The following is an 18,678-nucleotide window of genomic DNA, read 5'->3' as shown; positions in this document are numbered from 1 at the left end:
CTCTCACTCTGCTTCAGCCCCCACCACTGAAATGCAATGTGGTGTAGTGGTGAGAGTCTTGGACCAGGTTTTAAATCACCACTCGCCCATTAAGCTCATGGGGGCAGGCACTGCATTTCCCAGCCTAACCTACCTCATAGGCAGTGCTATTTTTATGGACAAAGAGGTGCCGGAATTCACCATGAACACCTGTCTCATTCACTTAGAATGGCAATGGCGCCGGAACTGTTCTGGCTAGTTCCCCCTGGAAAAAAAAACCCTGCTCCCAGGGGTGCTGTGAACATAAGAAGAGGCTGCTGGATCAGGCCAGTTGCCTATGTGGTTCAGCATCCGTCTTCCACAGTGGCCAACCAGATGTCTGTGGGAAACCTGCGAACAGGATCTGAGCACAAGAGAACTCTCCACTTCTGTGGTTTCCAGCAACTGGTATTCAAAAGAATTGCTGCCTCCAACTTTGAAGGCAGAGTATAGCAGCCATCAATAGCTCCCCCCCCCCATGAGTCTGTCCAATCCTCTTTTAAAGGCCTCCAAGTTGATGGGCATCACTGCCTCCTGTGGGAGGGAGTTCCAGAGTTTAACTTTGCGCTGTGTATGCGCCACGTGGGGATTAAATGAGATTGGGGAGAAGCAGGTCCGCCACCTTGAGCTCTTTGAAGAAGAATGGTGGATGAAGAAAGAAAGAGGGAGAGAGAGAAAGAGAGAAAGAGAGAAAGAGAGAAAGAGAGAGAGAGAGAGAGAGAGAGAGAAAGAAAGAAAGAAAGAAAGAAAGAAAGAAAGAGACTCCTTCTTGACAGCCTCCTTGGAAGCACCTGCTCTTCGTTGGGAGAGCAGCGGCGTGGCTTCTGAGCACGGGCAGAGCGCGCCTCTCGCCTTCCCTGGCCACGGGCTGGAAGGGGCCGGCCTCTCCTCCCTCTCTGCCCTCCCTGGAGGCGGCCACTGCTGCTGCTGCTCCTCCTCCTCCCCGCCGGCGTCCCGAGGCTCGCAGTCCGACTCCGGCCGTCTCCACCGCGGGCGAGATGCGGGCGCAGCTGCTGCCGCTGTTCCTGCTTGCGGTGTTCTCCGCGCTCGGCTCCTGCCTGCTCAGCCACCAGGAAGGTACCGCGGAGCGCGAGCGCGGGTGGGGGGCACGAGAGAGGGAGCCAGGACCCCTCCCCCAAGAGGAGGAGGGGGGGAGGAGCCGGTGACGATTTGTGGGGGGCTCCGAAGGGGGCGGCTGGCGCAAGAAGCGCACCTCTATCTGGGGGAGTGAAAGAAAAACGGGGACGTAGGAGCCTCCGCGCCTGGCCCCGTTTCTCCCCACGCCACATTCCCTTTCGCTTTCACTACTTCGCCCTCGGAGGGTTTGGCCAGGAGCGCGCGTGTCCTCAAGCGCCCGCAGAAAAATGGAGGCGATAGTGGGAGAGCAGTCAAAGTGCGCCTGCCTCCCCCCGCTCAGAGTTTTGTGTTTTTATCTTGTATTTTATGCTGTGAACCCCCCTGAGATCTCCGGATGAAGGGCGGTATACAAATTTAATAAATAAGGAATTATTCATTATTATACTATTATCTTCTCTGTCTCCCTTCACCGGCTGGGATGGCAGGAACTTGAGTGGGTGGTCACCATATTCCTGGGCGAGGGGTGTGCGGAGGTGCAGCTTGCTTCTGTGCATAATGTGCGGTGTAGTGGTTAGAGTGTCGGACTAGGGACCTGTGTGAGCAGGGTTCAAATCCCCGCACAGCCATGAAGCTCACTAGGTGACCTTGGGCCTGACCGACCTCATAGGGTTGTGTGAGGATAAAGTAGTTATGCTTGCTATTTTGAGCTCCTTGCAAGATAGGCAGGATATACAGAGTGAGTCTTTTAAAAGAGGCCCCGTGGAACATGTGTACGGTACAGTGGTACCTCGGGTTAAAAAGTTAATTTGTTCTGGAGGTCCGTTCTTAACCTGAAACTGTTCTTAATCTGAGGCACCACTTTAGGTAATGGGGTCTCCCGCAGCCGCTGCACCACTGCCACACGATTTCTGTTCTCATCCTGAAGCAAAGTTAACCCAAGTTACTATTTCTGGGTTAGCAGAGTCTGTAGCCTGAAGCGTATGTAACCCGAGGTACCACTGTACTCTGTATCCACCGGGCCTCTTTTAAAGGACTCAGCCTGTAAATGCTAATAATAAGATGTGAAACAGAATCTTGCTAATTAGTAGCTTAGGGTAGCATTTAATACACATCCAGCTCACACTGAAAGCAGATGACGTCCGCCAAAGACTTCAGGGAACTGTCATTTGTTAAGGCTGTTACAGCCTATAGCTCTGTGAAGGGGAAACTACCATTCCCAAGATTCTTTGGGAGACGTTCGGTGGCTTAATGGGGAGTTGGATGTGCATTAAATGTATGGTGCGGATCTGCCATTTCTTTTTTTAAAGTCTCTCATTTTGTGTTTTTCTTCTTCCCTCAACAGAGGAATTTCTCTTCAAGACATGGATGTCTCAGGTAAGGCCCTCCTGCCCATTCATAAGCCGCCACTCCCCCAAAGTTAGGTATAACCCCCTATGCTCAAGGCCTGTTTCACTTTCCCTTGGCCTGGTTCCACTGGAAGGCACTTTCCTGCTGGACTTTCAAGGGAGAGTGGTAGGGAAGAGAGCAAGTGCCGCCTTCGTCTCCCTCCCGAGGGATTTTTTAGGTCTTTCTCAAAAAGTGCTGGATTCAGAGAGTCACTTTGAATTAAATTGGAACTAATGGGAAATATCTCCACAAGTCAGCATTTTGCATAACTGTCTTCCAAACAGCCACCTCCTTTTGTCACCTTTCAGCATGCAGTAAAAGGCAGCTCATTTCCTTCCCTCCAGGAAGCACCTCACCCTTCCTATTCAATCCCCCAGGGAGGGTGGCCTAAGCTGTGTGTGTTTTTTTCCACACAGGTGCCTGCCTGCCTGCCTGGAAACAAAGGTGCAAAGCCATGCAGCCCCAGTGAGCCAGTTGCTAGGTCTGAAATGATGACAAACTGGTTTCTGAGCATCTCTCATTATTATTATTATAATTAGTAGTAGTAGTAGTAGTAGTAGTATTTATTAATAATAATAAATACTTAAGATATACTGTTGTTCATAAAAATATATCTAGAGTCATACATATAGCCATGCAATAAAAACTGAAATTTTAGATTTTTTGAGCATGTGGCCAAGAGGACCCCATGCCAAAGAATTGTTCATTACAGGACCAGCTCAGGCAATCAGTGGCCTTTTAAACTGGGTTGGGGCAGGGTTATGGTTTTGTTTGTTATTATGGTTTTTATATTGCAATCTGCCCTGTGATCTTTGGATGAAGGACAGTATAGAAATTTAATAATAGTAGTAGTGGTGGTTGTTGTTGTTTAGTCGTGTCCGACTCTTCGTGATTCCATGGACCAGAACATGCCAGGCACTCCTGTCTTCCACTGCCTCCCACAGTTTGGTCAAACTCATGCTGGTAGCTTCGAGAACACTGTCCATCCATTCGTCCTCTGTCGTCCCCTTCTCCTTGTGTCCTCAATCTTTCCAAACATCAGGGTCTTTTCCAGGGAGTCTTCTCTTCTCATGAGGTGGCCAAAGTATTGGAGCCTCAGCTTCACGATCTGTCCTTCCAGTGAACACTCAGGGCTGATTTCCTTCAGAATGGATAGGTTTGATCTTCTTACAGTCCATGGGATTCTCAAGAGTTTCTTCCAGCACCATAATTCAAAAGCATCAATTCTTCAGTGATCAGCCTTCTTTATGGTCCAGCTCTCACTTCCATACATAGTAGTAGTGGTACTAAATGGAATAAATTACGCCTGAAGAGCCACAGGTTCACCACCTGCATCACAGCAGGCAGCTTATGCCTTGGTCTCTCATCAGCCACCAGTTCCCATGTCTCAGTTCCATGACTGAAATGGATACTTCAGATTGAAGTGGGGTGGGGGACTTCCAAAGAAGGTGCGGTTTGTGAGCAAGGGAGGGGGAGGTACTTCTCTGTTCTAAATCTGCCCAGGGTTGCACTTTCACTTCTGTGTCCTGCAGCTGCTGTGTCCTTCCTCTCTCCCACAGAACAACAAGCAGTATGGCCCGGAGGAGTATCAGCGGCGCTTTCAGATCTTCCTTAGTAACAAACAGAAGATTGAGAAGCACAATGCTGGGAATCATACCTTCCAAAGTACGGACCCTGCTCTTGAGATACCTTTTAAAAGAGGGCAAGGTTGACTGCAAGCCTGGCTTCACAACTCCCTCTTCTCTCTCTCCTTCTTTCCTCAGTGGGTCTGAACCAGTTTGCCGACATGACATTTGCTGAATTCAGGAAAAAGTATCTCTGGCGCGAACCCCAGGTAAATGCGCCTTCCTGCCATTTCCCTCCCCACCCCACCACCCCCATCATACAAGGAATGCTTGGGGGTTCACCATGCAATCCTAGGCTTGCGTCCTTGCCATGTTCTCTATTGCACGTGTCTCTCAGAAGTCACAGGTGTGCGTCCTTCACACGTGCTTAAGCATGCTTGTGCAAGAGAGGGGAATTCTTACATGGATTGACTGTGTGCCTTGGCCCCAGAGAATGCATCTAAGAAAGTTCAAAATCCAGGAAGCCAGACCCATACACAAAGCCTGGGATTGAATGCCAGTGCATCTGTTTATTGCAGCAGGTGGCGGGAGGGGTGGGGGTGGAGATTCAGTTTCACAGCAAGCAATGCACTGCAGCATACCAACATAAATGTATTGTCGTAGTTCTCATTATTATGTTTATTTATTTATATCCTTCCTTTGCCCCAGAATGGGACTCCAGGTGGCATACCCAAATTAAAGCAACACAGATAAAACGCCAAAAGCTAAAAACAGATAACAGATAATGGTTAAAAAGCAATTCAACTCCAAAAGAATTAAAAATGTATTAAAATCAAATACACAAAAATGCAAATAGTATAAACAGCACAGCAATACAGTCGTACCTTGGATCCCGAACGCGTTGCAAGTCAAACGTTTTGGCTCCTGAACACAGCAAACCTGGAAGTGACTGTTCCAGTTTGCAAACTATTTTTGGAAGCCGAACATCCGACGGGGCTTCTGCGGCTTCCGATTGGCTGCAGGAGATTCCTGCAGCCAATAAGAAGCTGTGCTTTGGTTTCTGAATGTTTTGGAAGTTGAATGGACTTCCGGAACGGATTCTGTTTGACTTCCAAGGTACGAGTGTATTAAACCCCTTTCCTTTTAAAAGCAGCCCTTTACCAAAGCCTGTCAAAATAAAGCAGTCTTCCCATGCTGGCGGAATGGCAACAAGGAGGAAGCCAGTCTAATTTCCCTAAGAAAGGAGTTCAAAAGCCTGGGAGCAGTCACTGACAGAGCCCTCTCCCATGTCACCACCAAGCATGCCTCTGAGGATGGCAGGACTAAGGGAAAGGCCTCCTCCAAAGATCTCAGAGCCCAGGCAGCTTTGTATGGGAGAAGATGATCCTTCAGACAGCTTGGGCCCAAGCCAAATAGGGCTTAATAGGTCCTAACTTGTGCCTTTTGCACCAGCGTCGAAGCAGTGATTCTTCAACATCAACTTCGTTGGACTGGTCATGTTGTGCGGATGCCTAATTATTGTCTTCCAAAGCAACTACTCTATTCTGAACTTAAAAATGGAACGCGTAATGCTGGTGTTCAACAAAAGAGGTTTAAAGACTCTCTCAAGGCAAATCTTTAAAAATGTAGTATAAACACACACCGACAACTGGGAAACGCTGGCCTGCGAGCGCTCCAGTTGGATAACAGCCTTTACCAAAGGCGTCATAGGCTTTGAAGATACTCAAACTCAGGACGCAAGGGAGAAGCACACTAAGAGGAAGGCACGCTTGGCAATCCACACTGTGATCAACTCCCGCCCGGAAACCTATGTCCCCACTGTCGAAGGACGTGTGGATCCAGAATTGGCCTCCACAGTGACTTACGGACTCATTGTTAAAACCGTGTTTATGGAAGACAATTTTACTTGGCTATAAGTGATCGCCAAAAAGAAGACTGTGCTCTTCTACTTTCACAACCGTATAGAAAGAATAAATTCTCAGAAGAGCAGGAGAAACACATTGTCCTAAAGAAAAAGGAAGGAAGAACATCAGTTTGGTGTGAAGCTCTAGAAGATATAACAGAGCTTAAAATTTACCTGTCACAGCTGGAACAATAGTGTGTGTGTGCGTGCTGTATTTAATTTTTTAATTTCATAAAATTCATATATAGGCAGTTAAAATGACTATTTAAAGCATTCAGTAAATTAAAATTATCAGGGATAAACTAAACACAGATTAGAACACAGATCAACATTCAGCATACCTGGATGGGCTTTCCTAAATAAAAAATTACAGCAAAATTACAGTCAATTGGCAGGGAGTTCCAAAGTGTACAGTATGTGCTAAAAGACTTGAGTTTTTACACCTCTCTTTCCGAAGGATAAACATTGGACTTAGTATTTATATGGCCCCTTTTCAGGTGGTCAGTGTTAAGTTGTGGGTGAATATATCAGACGACACAGCGATTCTTCAAACAGCTCTTGTTTATTCACAGGTCAGAACTGAACTGAACTGAAGGGTTCAGCCGGCCTGCTTATATAGAGCTCCACTAGAACGCAACAGTAACCACTTTCTGTAACTATCCAATCACTGAATGTCACTTTCAATCCCTTACTTGCATATGTGGATGTCAGGGAACTGACATCAGAGCGAGAGGTGGAGGCAAGGCTCCAAAACGATGCAGGAGAGGGGACCAGCAGGGGGGAAGGAATTCAGCGTAACACCAGTAGAGAAGAGGAGATGGAGGATTTGGAGACAGGGCTCCAAGACCCTTCACCAGAGACTAGTGGGGAGAGCGCTGACACGCATCTGCCTTCCCCTTACTTGCGCAGACGAGTTCCGCGCAGGGAAAGTAGGAGGAGACTTGGCGTCAAACAGCTCTTATGCTGGAAGAGGTTCAAGAAACGTCCACTGGCGGATTCTGCAAGTGACTGACCGGCCACGGAGTGTGAGCTGTCAGCCAAAGCATGGTTGGGCAGGCAATCTGACCAAAACTGAAGGCAACTTACGCACAAGTAACCCCTTACAACCGTTACAGTGGACCTGAGTGAAAACTATCTACAGTATCCCCCTGCTGGCCCAGGGTGAGAACTTCAGTACATAACAGTCAAAGTGATTCACTTATACTATCTCAAGCCTGAAATTAAAGGTGATGCTGGATTAGCAAGGACCCAGCACCCAGGGGGCATTTCAGGAGGTTCCTTCACCTCCGCATGCCACATTCACGTGCCAGGGGATCCCATGGACCAGGCAGGTGCTGTATGGGGAGTGGCCGAGCACCCAGTTTAAATATGGAGTACTGCATTTTGAGAACACATTATTACCCAAATTGCATTCAGGTTCTGAAAATAGAGCTCTAACCATCTAAAAATAAGACATCCTGGAAACACACAAAGTCTGGAGGAGGAAGATTGCGTGTTTTAAATAGAGGCTTTAAAAATACTTTCCTGTAAGCAATAAAATTCTGGGGTTGTGTTTTGTTTTTTCAAAAATAGGGACTTGAGCAGTTTTATTTCATTGCCTTATTTTTGCTCTGTAATGCACTGAAAGTGAAAAATATTTTTGTAAACCCTGGAATCGGAAAAAACAGGCTAGCCAACTTACTTGTGAATTTTACTCTCAAGTCATTATTGCAATTCCCAGTAGGCTTATTTCACATATAATGAGTGTAGTCCCTTCTATGGAAGGTAATAAAAAGAATAATAAGAGAATACTGTAATAAAAATAAGGGGAAATATATGGAGAAGGGTTGCCAAGCGTCATATGGTGAATTCATGTTGGTGGTGGTGTCTGATACTATTTTGCTCCTGCAGCTGATGTGAGGCTGCAGGTGGGAGATGGTGGTTTGCAGAGGTGGCAATTGAGCCAGAGACTCCTCTGGCCTCAAAGCCCCTGTTCTTATTTGATGTGCCACAGTGGATTGTGGCCAACCAACCTGGCAACACTCACCACTTGTGCCTCAAGGGCTTCTGTGTGTGAAGAAGGTCAGCTGCCAGCTGAGTGAAGGGCTCTCTTGTTGTTTCCAGAACTGCTCAGCCACCATTGGCAACTTCATCAGCCGTGGTGGGGCATGTCCAAAAACCATAGACTGGAGGAAGAAAGGAAATTTTGTGACACCTGTGAAAAATCAGGTAAGGAACTGATCCTGAAGGCCACTCTCCCGCCCTCAACTGTTGGTCCCACAGAGCAATTGAAAATATGTTTCCACTGGAGGCCCAAAAGGGTTTTAAATGTAATTCCAGTTGTGGGCTTGTGTTTTCTTAAGGATTTTGCTGAAAGGGATAGGGCAGGGATCTGCAACCCATGGCTCCGGAGACGCATGTGGCTCTTTTACACCTTTGCTGCGGCTCCGGGGCGGATACTAGCGAGGGGAGGAGGTGCATTGTGTGCCCCAACACTCCCCACTGTGGCGGGCGCTGTACTGGCTGTGACGTCGCATGGGGGCGGTGCGTGCGTTAGTCACGCACCGTCCCGACGTCACCTTCCCGCCCGCCCGCTACATTGTAAGGTGCATGTACGCTGGTCACTGCATTGAAAGGGGGCATGTACGCTGGTCACTGTTTTGAAGGGGAGTGAAGAACACACACACACAAAAAGGTAACTTGTTAATTTAACGTTTATTTCTATGAGGAGGAGTAATTCTGAGGGGTCAAACAAAGAAATAATGAAAAAGTGACAAAAAAGTTATTTTTATAATGACGAGTTTTGCGGCTCCCAGTTTTTTTTTCTTCGGAAACGGGTCCAAGTGGCTCTTTTTGTCTTAAAGGTTGCAGACCCCTGGGATAGTGCTACAGATATAAACTTGGTTTGCACATAACATTAAAACACAGTTTATTAACCCACGGCTCAGTGTTATGCGTAAACTATAGTTTCTCTACTGCCAACAAACCACGACCTGAAGCCATGGTTTGATGTCAACTTAAGCCCTTGGGCTTAACCTTGGGCTTGGTGTTACATGGGAATGTAGCCCCTTTCCTTAACTATGGTTTGTTTGGCTCCCCTACCCCAGATGCTCACCAAACTACAAAGGCACAAGTTGCTGGAAAACAAGCTGTGAGGAACAAAACGTGGTTGGTTTGACTATCTGTGGCACAGCTTTTGGTTTGTTGAACAAACCATGGGTTAGAATTAGGTGTGAAACCAAGCCACTGTGCCTTCCTTTACCTGTGGGAAGCGAGTTGTTGCTTTTTCTCATGCCTTCCCCTTCCTTGTCATTTTTGAATTTACTGACTTGCTCTGTATGTTGTATATTTATATGACCAATGAGCTGTATTTTGATGTTCTGAATGTTTGCTGTAAGCTGCTTTGGGTGCAACTTATTGTGGAAAAGCGCCATATGTAAGTAAACTCAGTCAACCAGTCTTCTTCCTTCCTTTCTTCCATCCATCTGACTTCTCCCTCCTCCTCAAGGGTCCCTGTGGCAGTTGCTGGACTTTCTCAACCACTGGGTGCTTGGAGTCTGCTATTGCCATTGCAACAGGAAAGCTACTGGACCTGGTAAGGCTCCCCTGTTGAACTCTGGCCTATCTGGTTCCCTCTATTCCATGTCTGTGTGGCCTGTGTTAACCTCATGAAAGTCTAGGCTACATCCGGGTTAAGAAAAAGTGGCTTGCCTCTTCAGAACCAAGTGGAGACAAAAGGACTGGGCATCTACGGCAGCAAAAAGGGAATGTCAGAAGCTCAACATGCATTTAGAGTAGCTGAAAGCAGCAAAGCTCATGTACGTGCAGGAACACACAGCCAAAAAGCTGAAGGTCTTGCTCAAGGAGATTTGTCCACAGCCAGAGGCAGGCGTTACAAGTTAATTAACAGTTAATTCTCTGGCTGTGGACAAATCTCCCTGAGCAAGAAAAACATCTGGAGGGCTGAGTTTGCCTATGCCTGGATTAATTGAATGCAGGTTTTAGAAGGGACAGGCTTCTACTTCCTACTTTTAGGTGAAGGCCAATTTACCTGGAAACCAGGGTTTGAAGAAACCCTTCTCAGGCTGTAGTTAATGTAATCTTTCTATAAGGTGTGACCGAAAAGTTCGGTGAATGGTCACAGAAATCGGACAGCAAGAAATATTTGAACCTACAACCTTACAGGCCTTCCAAGTAGCCCCCCTCTGATACAATGCACCATTGACAACGTTCGTTGGAAACTTCTGGAAAAGTCCTCTTTTTGTACTGCTTTCAGTTCCCTCGTCACAGCAGCTTGGACATGTGAAATGTTGGGAAATCTGTGCCCTTTCAGTGCAGATTTCAGTTTTGGAAAAAGAGAGAAATCCAGTGGGGCCAGATTGGGAGAATATGGAGGGTGGGACAACTCAGTAATGATTCATGCGGAACATGTCATCATTTGGACGGAGAAATGCCGATCCCATATCAATAACTCATGAACTCTATCGTTGCCGCCGTTCTGCTTGTCGACGGTCTGCCAAACTGAGGGTCATCTTCAATGGTTTGCTGCCCTTCACAGAAATGCTTAAACCACTCATACACTGTCTTTTGAGTTACAGCTTCATCTCCGTACACAATTGTGAGCATTTTGTGGGTTTCCAGTGCCGATTGTATGTTTGAATATTTCTCGCTATCCGATTTCTGTGACCATTCATCAAACTTTCCGGTCACACGTTGTGTATTTATAGTACTGAATTTTTTTTGTATGTTCTTATATTTGCTACTGTCCTGTTTTATTATGTTACTATAACATTGTTTTTGCACTGTTTTGATTTTGAAATGCATTCCTGTTTTCTTTGCTGTAAGCTGTTATGAGCCTATTTATTATTTTTTTGTGTGAAAAGGCAGTACACAAATAAAATTATAAATGAATACAGGAGTGTCTCCCTCCCCCAGGCTGAACAGCAACTGGTTGACTGTGCTCAGGCCTTCAACAACCATGGATGTAGTGGGTAAGTTCAAGGTGTTACTATTAGTATATAAAGCCCTTAACAAGTTACTACAAGTTTACATGCGTTACCACTTTACCTCATATACACCTACTCAACCCACTTTGGTTGGCGGAACTGACACTGGTGCCAAGTAACTTGTTCTGCGTTTGTAATATTCATTCTTTTAGTGTGCCAGCACCTACACTTTGGAACTCACTGCCTCTTGATATCATTGGACATTTTTCGGTGCCAGCTGAAATCATTTTTGTTTAGATCAGCCTATTTAGACATTTAAAACATCAATGCAAGTCTTAATCTGTTTTTTAGTCTCTTTGTAATTTAACTTCCTGAAAGTGTTAAATTATTGTTAATTTTTCTTATGGTTTTGTCTTTTCTGTAAACTGCTTTGGGGATTTTCACAATCGAGCTGCATATAATTTTTATGATTTTTTATGAAAGATACGTAAGTAGCAGCATCTGGGAGACAACCCCCCACCAAAAAATCTTCTGAGTAATCTCAGCCCTTCCTTAGCATAGTAATACCTTCAAACTCAGTGTTCCATCCCCTGCATCCCCCTTCCCACAACCTTCCTCAATCTCCATAGCAAGAGAGTAACTCAGAATGAGCAGGCTGATTTGTGCTGTTGTGTCTCTGCCTCCCCAGGGGACTCCCTAGCCAGGCGTTTGAATACATCCTGTACAACAAAGGGCTGATGGGGGAGGATGACTACCCATACACCGCACAGGTATTGTTGCTAGGAGTAGGACTGCAGAGTAGAAGAGGGCAGGCACTGCCCTCCACAATGAGCCATCTCTAATGGGCCTCCCTTGTCTCATGCACAGAATGGGACCTGCAAATTCCAAGGTCAGAAGGCCATTGCATTCGTCAAAAAAGTCGTCAACATTACGCTGGTGAGTGACTCCTCCTGCCATGCATTTTGCTTTTCCCAAGAGGTGAAAATAAAATGTAACTGAACTTCTACTGGACGTTTGAACTTGTCCGGCCCCTTCTTAGAAAGAGGGGTAACAGTAAACAGAAAACACCTGGCTGTGGGTGGCGGATTGCTAGTACTTTCCTACTTTGCACATCTTCTCTGGCCCTTAAGGAATGGGTCCCGAGTCTCACCACTGTTTGCTTTGTGTCCTGGGAAGTCCCTCCTCTGCCTTTGCTGAGCCAGGGCCAAGCATTGCATATTAAGACAGAGACAGAGAAGAGAAAGGACTTATTCACGCAGCACATAGTTAAACTCTGGAACTCCCACAGGAGGCAGTGATGCCCACCAACTTGGATGGCTTTAAAAGAGGATAAGACAAATTCATAGAGGAGAGGGCTATCAATGGCTATGCTCTGCCTCCAGTGTTGGGGGCATCATTGCTTCTGAATACTAGTTGCTGGAAGCCGCTAGAGGGAGGGGTGCTCTTGTGCTCAAATCCTGCTTGTGGGTTTCCCACAGGAATCTGGTTGGCTTATGTGATAACAGGATGTTATGTGCCCCTGGCCTGATTCAGCAGGCTCTTCTTATGCTCCTATGACTTTCTCCTTCCAGAATGATGAGCAAGGCATGGTGGAAGCTGTTGGGAGGTACAATCCATTGAGCTTTGCCTTTGAAGTGACAGACGACTTTATGTTATACAAGAAAGGTGTTTACACCAGGTGAATATACTGAGCTGTGAACAAGGCAGTGTGTGTGCAATGGGACTGGTTTATAGATAATGCCAAGGGTCATTGTTATGGCCCCGTAGCTCATCTTGCATCTTTCAGGGCATGTTAGCATTTGTGTGTTTGCTCCATGAGGACTCAATGTTTGTCGAGCAAAGAAGGGAGAGCAGGAAAAGATGCTTGACTTTTCATCTGCTCTCTTACCTGGGTTACTTCAGTCTGTTCCGATTTGGTCAGATGACCTCACCTGGAGACTGCTGAAGCCATCAGGGTCAAGGGTCCACCAGCCTTTCCTCACCCACCCACCCCAGTCTGGGACACTTATAAGGCAAAGATGTTGCTTCATATCCTTGTCTTCTCTCTTAACATTTTTGTAAGGAAAGTTCTTTGCCTTTTTGGCAGGAACATGAATGTGTTTGGTTTTAATTACTGTTGAAATGTTTTGAATCTGTATCACGTCTGTATTTGCATTGTTGTATTAGAGCTGCCTTGGGAAAGCAGCATATACTGTAAATAAAACAGTAATTTAGCATAACACTTTTGGGCATTCCAGTTTGAGAAGTACCTTGGCACCCTGGGATGATGTGTTCAGAGGAGAGCAAGTCAGGGCCTGGAGACCAAATCCTAGGAGGAAAGGTGGCAGGAGAAGTTGGGTATTTTTGCATGATGGGGTCTAATAATCTGAAGGGCTGTTAATATATAGAAGGGCTCTTACATGGGTAGGGGTCAGGGAAGGGGAACCTTTGGCCCTCCAGACATTGTTGATAAAAAGTGATTGGAGTTGCACTCAGGCCACAAGATCCCCATCCTTGATGGACCACATTAGTTTTCTCTTGTTCCAGAGGTACAACCCAGAGCAACAGGGTCAAATTGCAAGAACAAGTACTGAGATTGAACACTAGGAAGCCTCAGTCTTGATGGTCTGAGCTGCTGGACAGCGCAAGGGGCTGTCTTCGAAGGTGGTGGGCTCTCTTTCATGGGAGGGTTTTAAGCAGAAACTGCATGGCCCCTCCTCTCATGGATTCTGCAAGCGTAGGTTTCCTGGACAGTAGGTTCAATATTCAACACACAGTAAAAAAATTTTAAAAATCATTTTCTTTCTACAGCAAACACTGTGAGAAAACTCCAGACAAAGTCAATCATGCTGTCCTGGCTGTAGGCTACGGAGAGGAGAATGGCCTTCTGTACTGGATTGTCAAAAATTCCTGGGGCCCCTCGTGGGGCATGGATGGGTAAAGTATTCCTCTTTAGTCTCTGAAACCACCTCCTTAGCTACAGACTCTCTCAGATGCTAAGATCTGCAGAAGATGGCCTTTTGGTAACTCCTTTGCTTTCAGAGGCATAGGGTGGTGGTGGCGGCGGCCCAAGAGATTGCCTTCTCTGTGGTGGCCCCTAAGCTGTAGAATGCCCTCCCCACAGTGGTTTGTCTGGCACCTTCATTATACAGCTTCTGGTTGTTTTAAATGGTTTTTAAGACTTTAACCCGCACTGGTACCTTAGGGTGAAGGACAGATAATAAAATTATTATTATTAATAAACCAACCTTTGCCAACTTGGTGCTGTCCAGATGTTTTGGGTTACAATTCCCATCAGCCCCAGCTGGCTGGTGGGAGTTGTAGTCAGAAATATATAGCTAGACTTAATGACTGTTTTGGGATTCTTAGCTGATTCTCTGGCACCATCTAGTGGCTTGCTTCAGGGCTGAGGATAATAATATCAAGAATTAGGTCGCCAATTCCATCCATAGAAAGCCCACAAAGGATCCTCCCTGCCAGCTCTCATTAGACTCGATCAGGCCATAAATATTAAAGATTTACTTGGGCATCATGAAAACCCCGCCCCTTCTCCAAAATCTGATTTATAATGCAAAAGATTCTTTGGAGTTTGTTGTAACATCTTAATCCTGCCTATGCACATGTGTCTATGTCGTCCAGGAGCATCATTGTTGTTGTTGTTGTTGTTATTAAAATTTTCATTCTCATTAGACAGCTGGGATATGGGGCAAAAGAGGGTTTGGGGCTGGCAGTATCAGCTCCCGTAACTTCTAGGCTAGATTACTGCAATGTGTTATATGTTGGGCTGCCTTTGAAGACTGTTTGATGCTAGTACAGAATGCAGTGGCCAGACCACCAATTGGGACTAGGCTGGTTTGAACATAGAGCAATTCTGGCCTGGGTTCACTGACTGATCATTTGTTTCTGAGCCCAATTCCAAAGTGCTGGTTTTGAACCACAAAGCATTGCAGGGCTTGTGGTTCCAGTACCTTAAGGACCCTATTTCCCTATATGAACCTATCCAGCCAGACCCTCAGATTAACATCAGAGGCCTTTCTCTGTGTGTAGTGGCCCATCAGTTGCAGAATACCTTCCCCTGAGGCCCCTCTGGCACCAATTTTGTTATCCTTCCAGCACCAGGCAAAGATGGGTTTATTTTCTCAGATATTTGGACAGCGCTAATGGTCTGGCTTTTGGACATCTATTTTTGGTACTCAGCCTTGTGGTAATGGGGTGGTTATTTTGCTGACTGGTTTTTGTGGAAGAACACTGTTGTATATTTGTTTCATTTTAATGGATTTTTAATGCATAGTGTTCTGCTGTTAGGTCTGTAAATTGCCTTGAGACTCTTTTGTGTGAAGTGAGACACTTAATAAATTGAACTAATCTAATCAAGAGAAGCACCATCCTTCAAACTGCTTCTCATGGTCAGGGTGCATCAGGCCAATTTTCTAGGAAGGCCTCAAGCATTCCAAGACACACCTTGTCAAATAGAGTCTTAGGAACGTAGGGAGCTGCCTTAGATCAAGGGCTTGTCCACACTTCCACTTGTCCTGTGCCTAGAAAGTACAGGTCTGAACAGTTTTGCTTTTGCTTCGATGGTTTCACCCTGGAAAACCAGCTCTCCAGCTCTAAATCGGAGCAAACATTAATTCGTAGAAAGCACGATTGATGTTTGCTCCGATTCAGAGGTAAAGATTGTGTTTTCTCAGGGGAAAGCTGCAGGACAAGCAAAAGTCTGGATGAGCCCCAAGTCAGAACACTGGTCCATCTAGCCCAGTGTTGTCTGCACTGATTGGCAGTGCCTCTTCAGGGTTTTAGACAGGGAGCCTTTCCTAGCCCTACCTGAGGATGCCATTGGGGATTGAACCTGAGAATTTATGCATGCAAAGCACAAGCTCTACCTCTGAGCCACAGCCCTACCTGCCCTTAAGGGTTTTGTGTACTTTCCTCCCTGATAAGGCAATGCCTATGAATGAAAACCTGTTTTCTCTTTTAGATACTTCTATATTGAACGTGGAAAGAACATGTGTGGCCTTGCTGACTGTGCATCTTTCCCAGTCCCTCTTGTCTAAAGCTGGCCTGGATTTTGGTGCCAGAGAACTGGTAGTGATGGGTCACTATGCTGAAAATTGAAGCTGGAATGAAGTTCATTGGAGCCAAGAAGCGGGGCAATTTATCTTGTAATGGATTTTCAAGCACACACCTGCTCTACATGTGTGTCTGATACTGTGAAAAAGTTTTTGACCCAAGTTGCTGCACTTTCCTAGTTCCCTGTGTATCTTGTTTTTCTAACACAGTTGCTCAGCTTATCCAAAATCATGCTCCTTTTCTTAAGATTTTCTTTATTCCCTACCATTGCCCTTGCACATGCTCAGGGCAGCTCACACAATCATAAAAATCCAGCACTAAAACCAAGAGTAAAATCACAGTTTGCAACAAAATCCAGTAAAAATTAATGTATCACAGCCAGCAATAATTTAGGTAGGCCAATTGCACTTATGTTCTGAAGGCAATCGGACAAATTTTTAACTACTGTCTGAACACAGACCAACTGAAACAAGGTGGGGAAAACAAGTTCCATAACTGGGGGTCGTGTGTACCTTTTACACCCTTAGATAACTTGTTGTTGGGCTCATTGTTTTGTCTCTGTGTGTCCCAACTCCACTTTTTCTGCTTTCCAGAAACACCTGTTAGTGACTGACTTGAAATCTGTTCTCTCCCTTTCAGCAACCTCAGTGAGGCCTCAACCCATATGCCAAGAAATGCTGAGTTCTGACCAATTACCATACTTTACACTATTGTTGCTTATCAGCTGCTTTCCCCCACTGCTGCCCCCCTCCCCACCACAAGGGTTGAGTGTCTTTCTAGTGCCTTTCTAGTGAATTCAGCTGGCATGTGGTATAATGCTCTGGAAGCCTTAGAGCAGGGGTCAGCAAACTTTCTCAGCTGGGGGCTGGTCCACTGTCCCTCAGACCTCGTGGGGGACTGGACTATATTTTTTTTTGGGGGGGGGAAATGAATGAATTCCTATGCCCCACAAATAACCCAGAGATGCATTTTAAATAAAAGCACACATTCTACCCATGTAAAAACACCAGGCAGGCCACACAAATAACCCAGAGATGCATTTTAAATAAAAGGACATATTCTACTCATGTAAAAACACGCTGAGTGCCAGATTTAGGAGGTGATTGGGCCGGATGCTTACCCATGGCTTAGAGCAGGCATGGCCAAACTTGGCCCTCCAGATATTTTGGGACTACGACTCCCATCATCCCTAGCTAACAGGACCAGTGGTAAGGGATGGTGGGATTCAAAAAGCTTGGTTTTCTCATTCAGCTCAAGCTGCTTCGTATCTCCCAATTCCCAGCATTTTGCACAGCTTTTGTTATCAGAATCCTACAATAAGAAGCCTTTGTGGAAGAGCTGGCTTGATTTTAAACCAATCTGTTGTACAGATTAGCAAGGGGGGCACTTTTACAGCCCTCCCCTTGAGCAAGGGATCGCCTTGTTGATCACAAAAAGAACAAAACCCAGACAAGGCTGAATTTTTCTTTATTGTTCTGTTTGCAAGTGAGAGTCTCTTTCCACCCATGCCCCCAATGCAAGGGAGGTGAGAATTCTAGAACAAAATGAGAAACAACTTTAAAATACTTTAGAAATAGTCCAGCCCCTTAGCCAAGACCAATCAAAACCGTAATTCAAACATCACAGATGTGGGTTGTACATGTAAATCAGATCATGTTCAGGGTTTTGTGTTTATTCAACATTTTTACAAGTCTATCGCTCAAGAGTTTTGAACAATACCTGCTAATTGCTTTTCCAGGTCAAGCATCTTATTGAAAAGGTGAAAACCTTGATGTCAGAGATTATTGACACATACCAGCCCCATTCAAGTACAGTATTGTCTTTTGACATGTTTAATTGAGTGCTTGCAAGTGTAAAGATTTGTGGACTGTGAAGGAGTGATTTTATCTAGAACTTCCTGCAACCAGTTTGGAGGGGTCTCACAGTTCAACTTGAGGCTGAAGATTGCCTTGCTGTTGCTCTGATGATTTGCCTGGTTCATGTTTTATCTGTACACCTATTCCTGAGCACATTTATGTACATATAACCCAATTTTGTATAACAAGTGGTAATGTCTTTGCACAGATTGTTTTTAAAATTACAGTATTTGAACTGTTCTGCTTGAATTGGGAAACTCCTGTATGGTGTTAATATTGTAATGCTGAAGAAATCTTTAAGATGTTGGCTTATTTGAAATAATCAGTTGCCTTTTACACAGTTTATTTACATTAATCCTGTGTTTAAGCCCATAGCAATAAAATCATTGGCTCCTGTAGGTGATGATGATGATCGTCATGGTCTTAGCCAAGTAAAACAATAGAAATGCTTAACTAACTTACCAATCACATCCGTTCTTCCCCCTGCCCTCAACAAAGTCTTGCTTCCCCCAACAAAAATCTTGGCTACACCCATGAAGATGGCAGAGCCCCCTTGTTCCTTTAACAGTCCTAATGAAGTGCAAATTCCCGGAAGCTTTTCTGTCCTCTTTGCTAAAACACTGCATCAGGGATCTTGTAATCTGCATCTTGTAATCTGCCCTTGGTTTGCGGGGAGGAGGGGCGGGATGTTAACAGTTTCTTTGCATTTAAAAGCCTGATTATTTTTGTAAGGATGATGTTTCTAGTTTTGACAAATAAAGGCTCATTGGATTAATAATACTTTAAAAAATGCTGGTCTTGAATTTGTTCTGGGGGCGCCGGATCTGCATCAGGATGAATTAGCCGGGGGAAATGAGGTCGGGGCGGGGGAAGCTCCTTGGGCGGAGCCATTTCCCCGA

The 18,678-nt window shown here is 45.5% G+C and overlaps 1 protein-coding gene across 2 annotated transcripts; it reads left to right on the top strand.

Annotated features, from left to right (window-relative positions):
- Nucleotides 1-937: 937 nt before the first annotated feature.
- On the top strand, nucleotides 938-18,569 carry CTSH (cathepsin H). Of its 2 annotated transcripts, XR_013833129.1 has the most exons (13): nucleotides 938-1,095; nucleotides 2,438-2,469; nucleotides 4,041-4,146; nucleotides 4,245-4,315; nucleotides 8,053-8,157; nucleotides 9,437-9,523; nucleotides 10,864-10,919; nucleotides 11,563-11,644; nucleotides 11,742-11,810; nucleotides 12,446-12,552; nucleotides 13,665-13,790; nucleotides 15,832-18,415; nucleotides 18,459-18,569. XR_013833129.1 is itself a non-coding variant. In XM_079953594.1 (12 exons), the coding sequence occupies exons 1-12, from the start codon at nucleotides 1,017-1,019 to the stop codon at nucleotides 15,905-15,907; spliced, it is 996 nt and encodes a 331-aa protein (XP_079809720.1). In that variant the 5' UTR covers nucleotides 938-1,016; the 3' UTR covers nucleotides 15,908-18,569. The 2 variants fall into 2 exon arrangements, 1 of the variants encoding a protein (XP_079809720.1); XM_079953594.1 differs by having other exon boundaries at nucleotides 15,832-18,569.
- Nucleotides 18,570-18,678: the final 109 nt, after the last annotated feature.

Source organism: Podarcis cretensis (assembly GCF_951804945.1).
Source record: "Podarcis cretensis genome assembly, chromosome: 14".
Taxonomy (NCBI): domain Eukaryota; kingdom Metazoa; phylum Chordata; class Lepidosauria; order Squamata; family Lacertidae; genus Podarcis; species Podarcis cretensis.
This window is presented reverse-complemented; position numbering and strand designations above follow the sequence as displayed.

Coding starts and splice junctions, on each gene's coding strand:
- CTSH (XM_079953594.1), top strand. CDS start 1,017: ATGCGGGCGCAGCTGCTGCCGCTGTTCCTGCTTGCGGTGTTCTCCGCG. Junction 8,158..9,436: donor TGACACCTGTGAAAAATCAG/GTAAGGAACTGA, acceptor CTCCTCCTCAAG/GGTCCCTGTGGCAGTTGCTG. Junction 13,791..15,831: donor CCCTCGTGGGGCATGGATGG/GTAAAGTATTCC, acceptor TTTCTCTTTTAG/ATACTTCTATATTGAACGTG.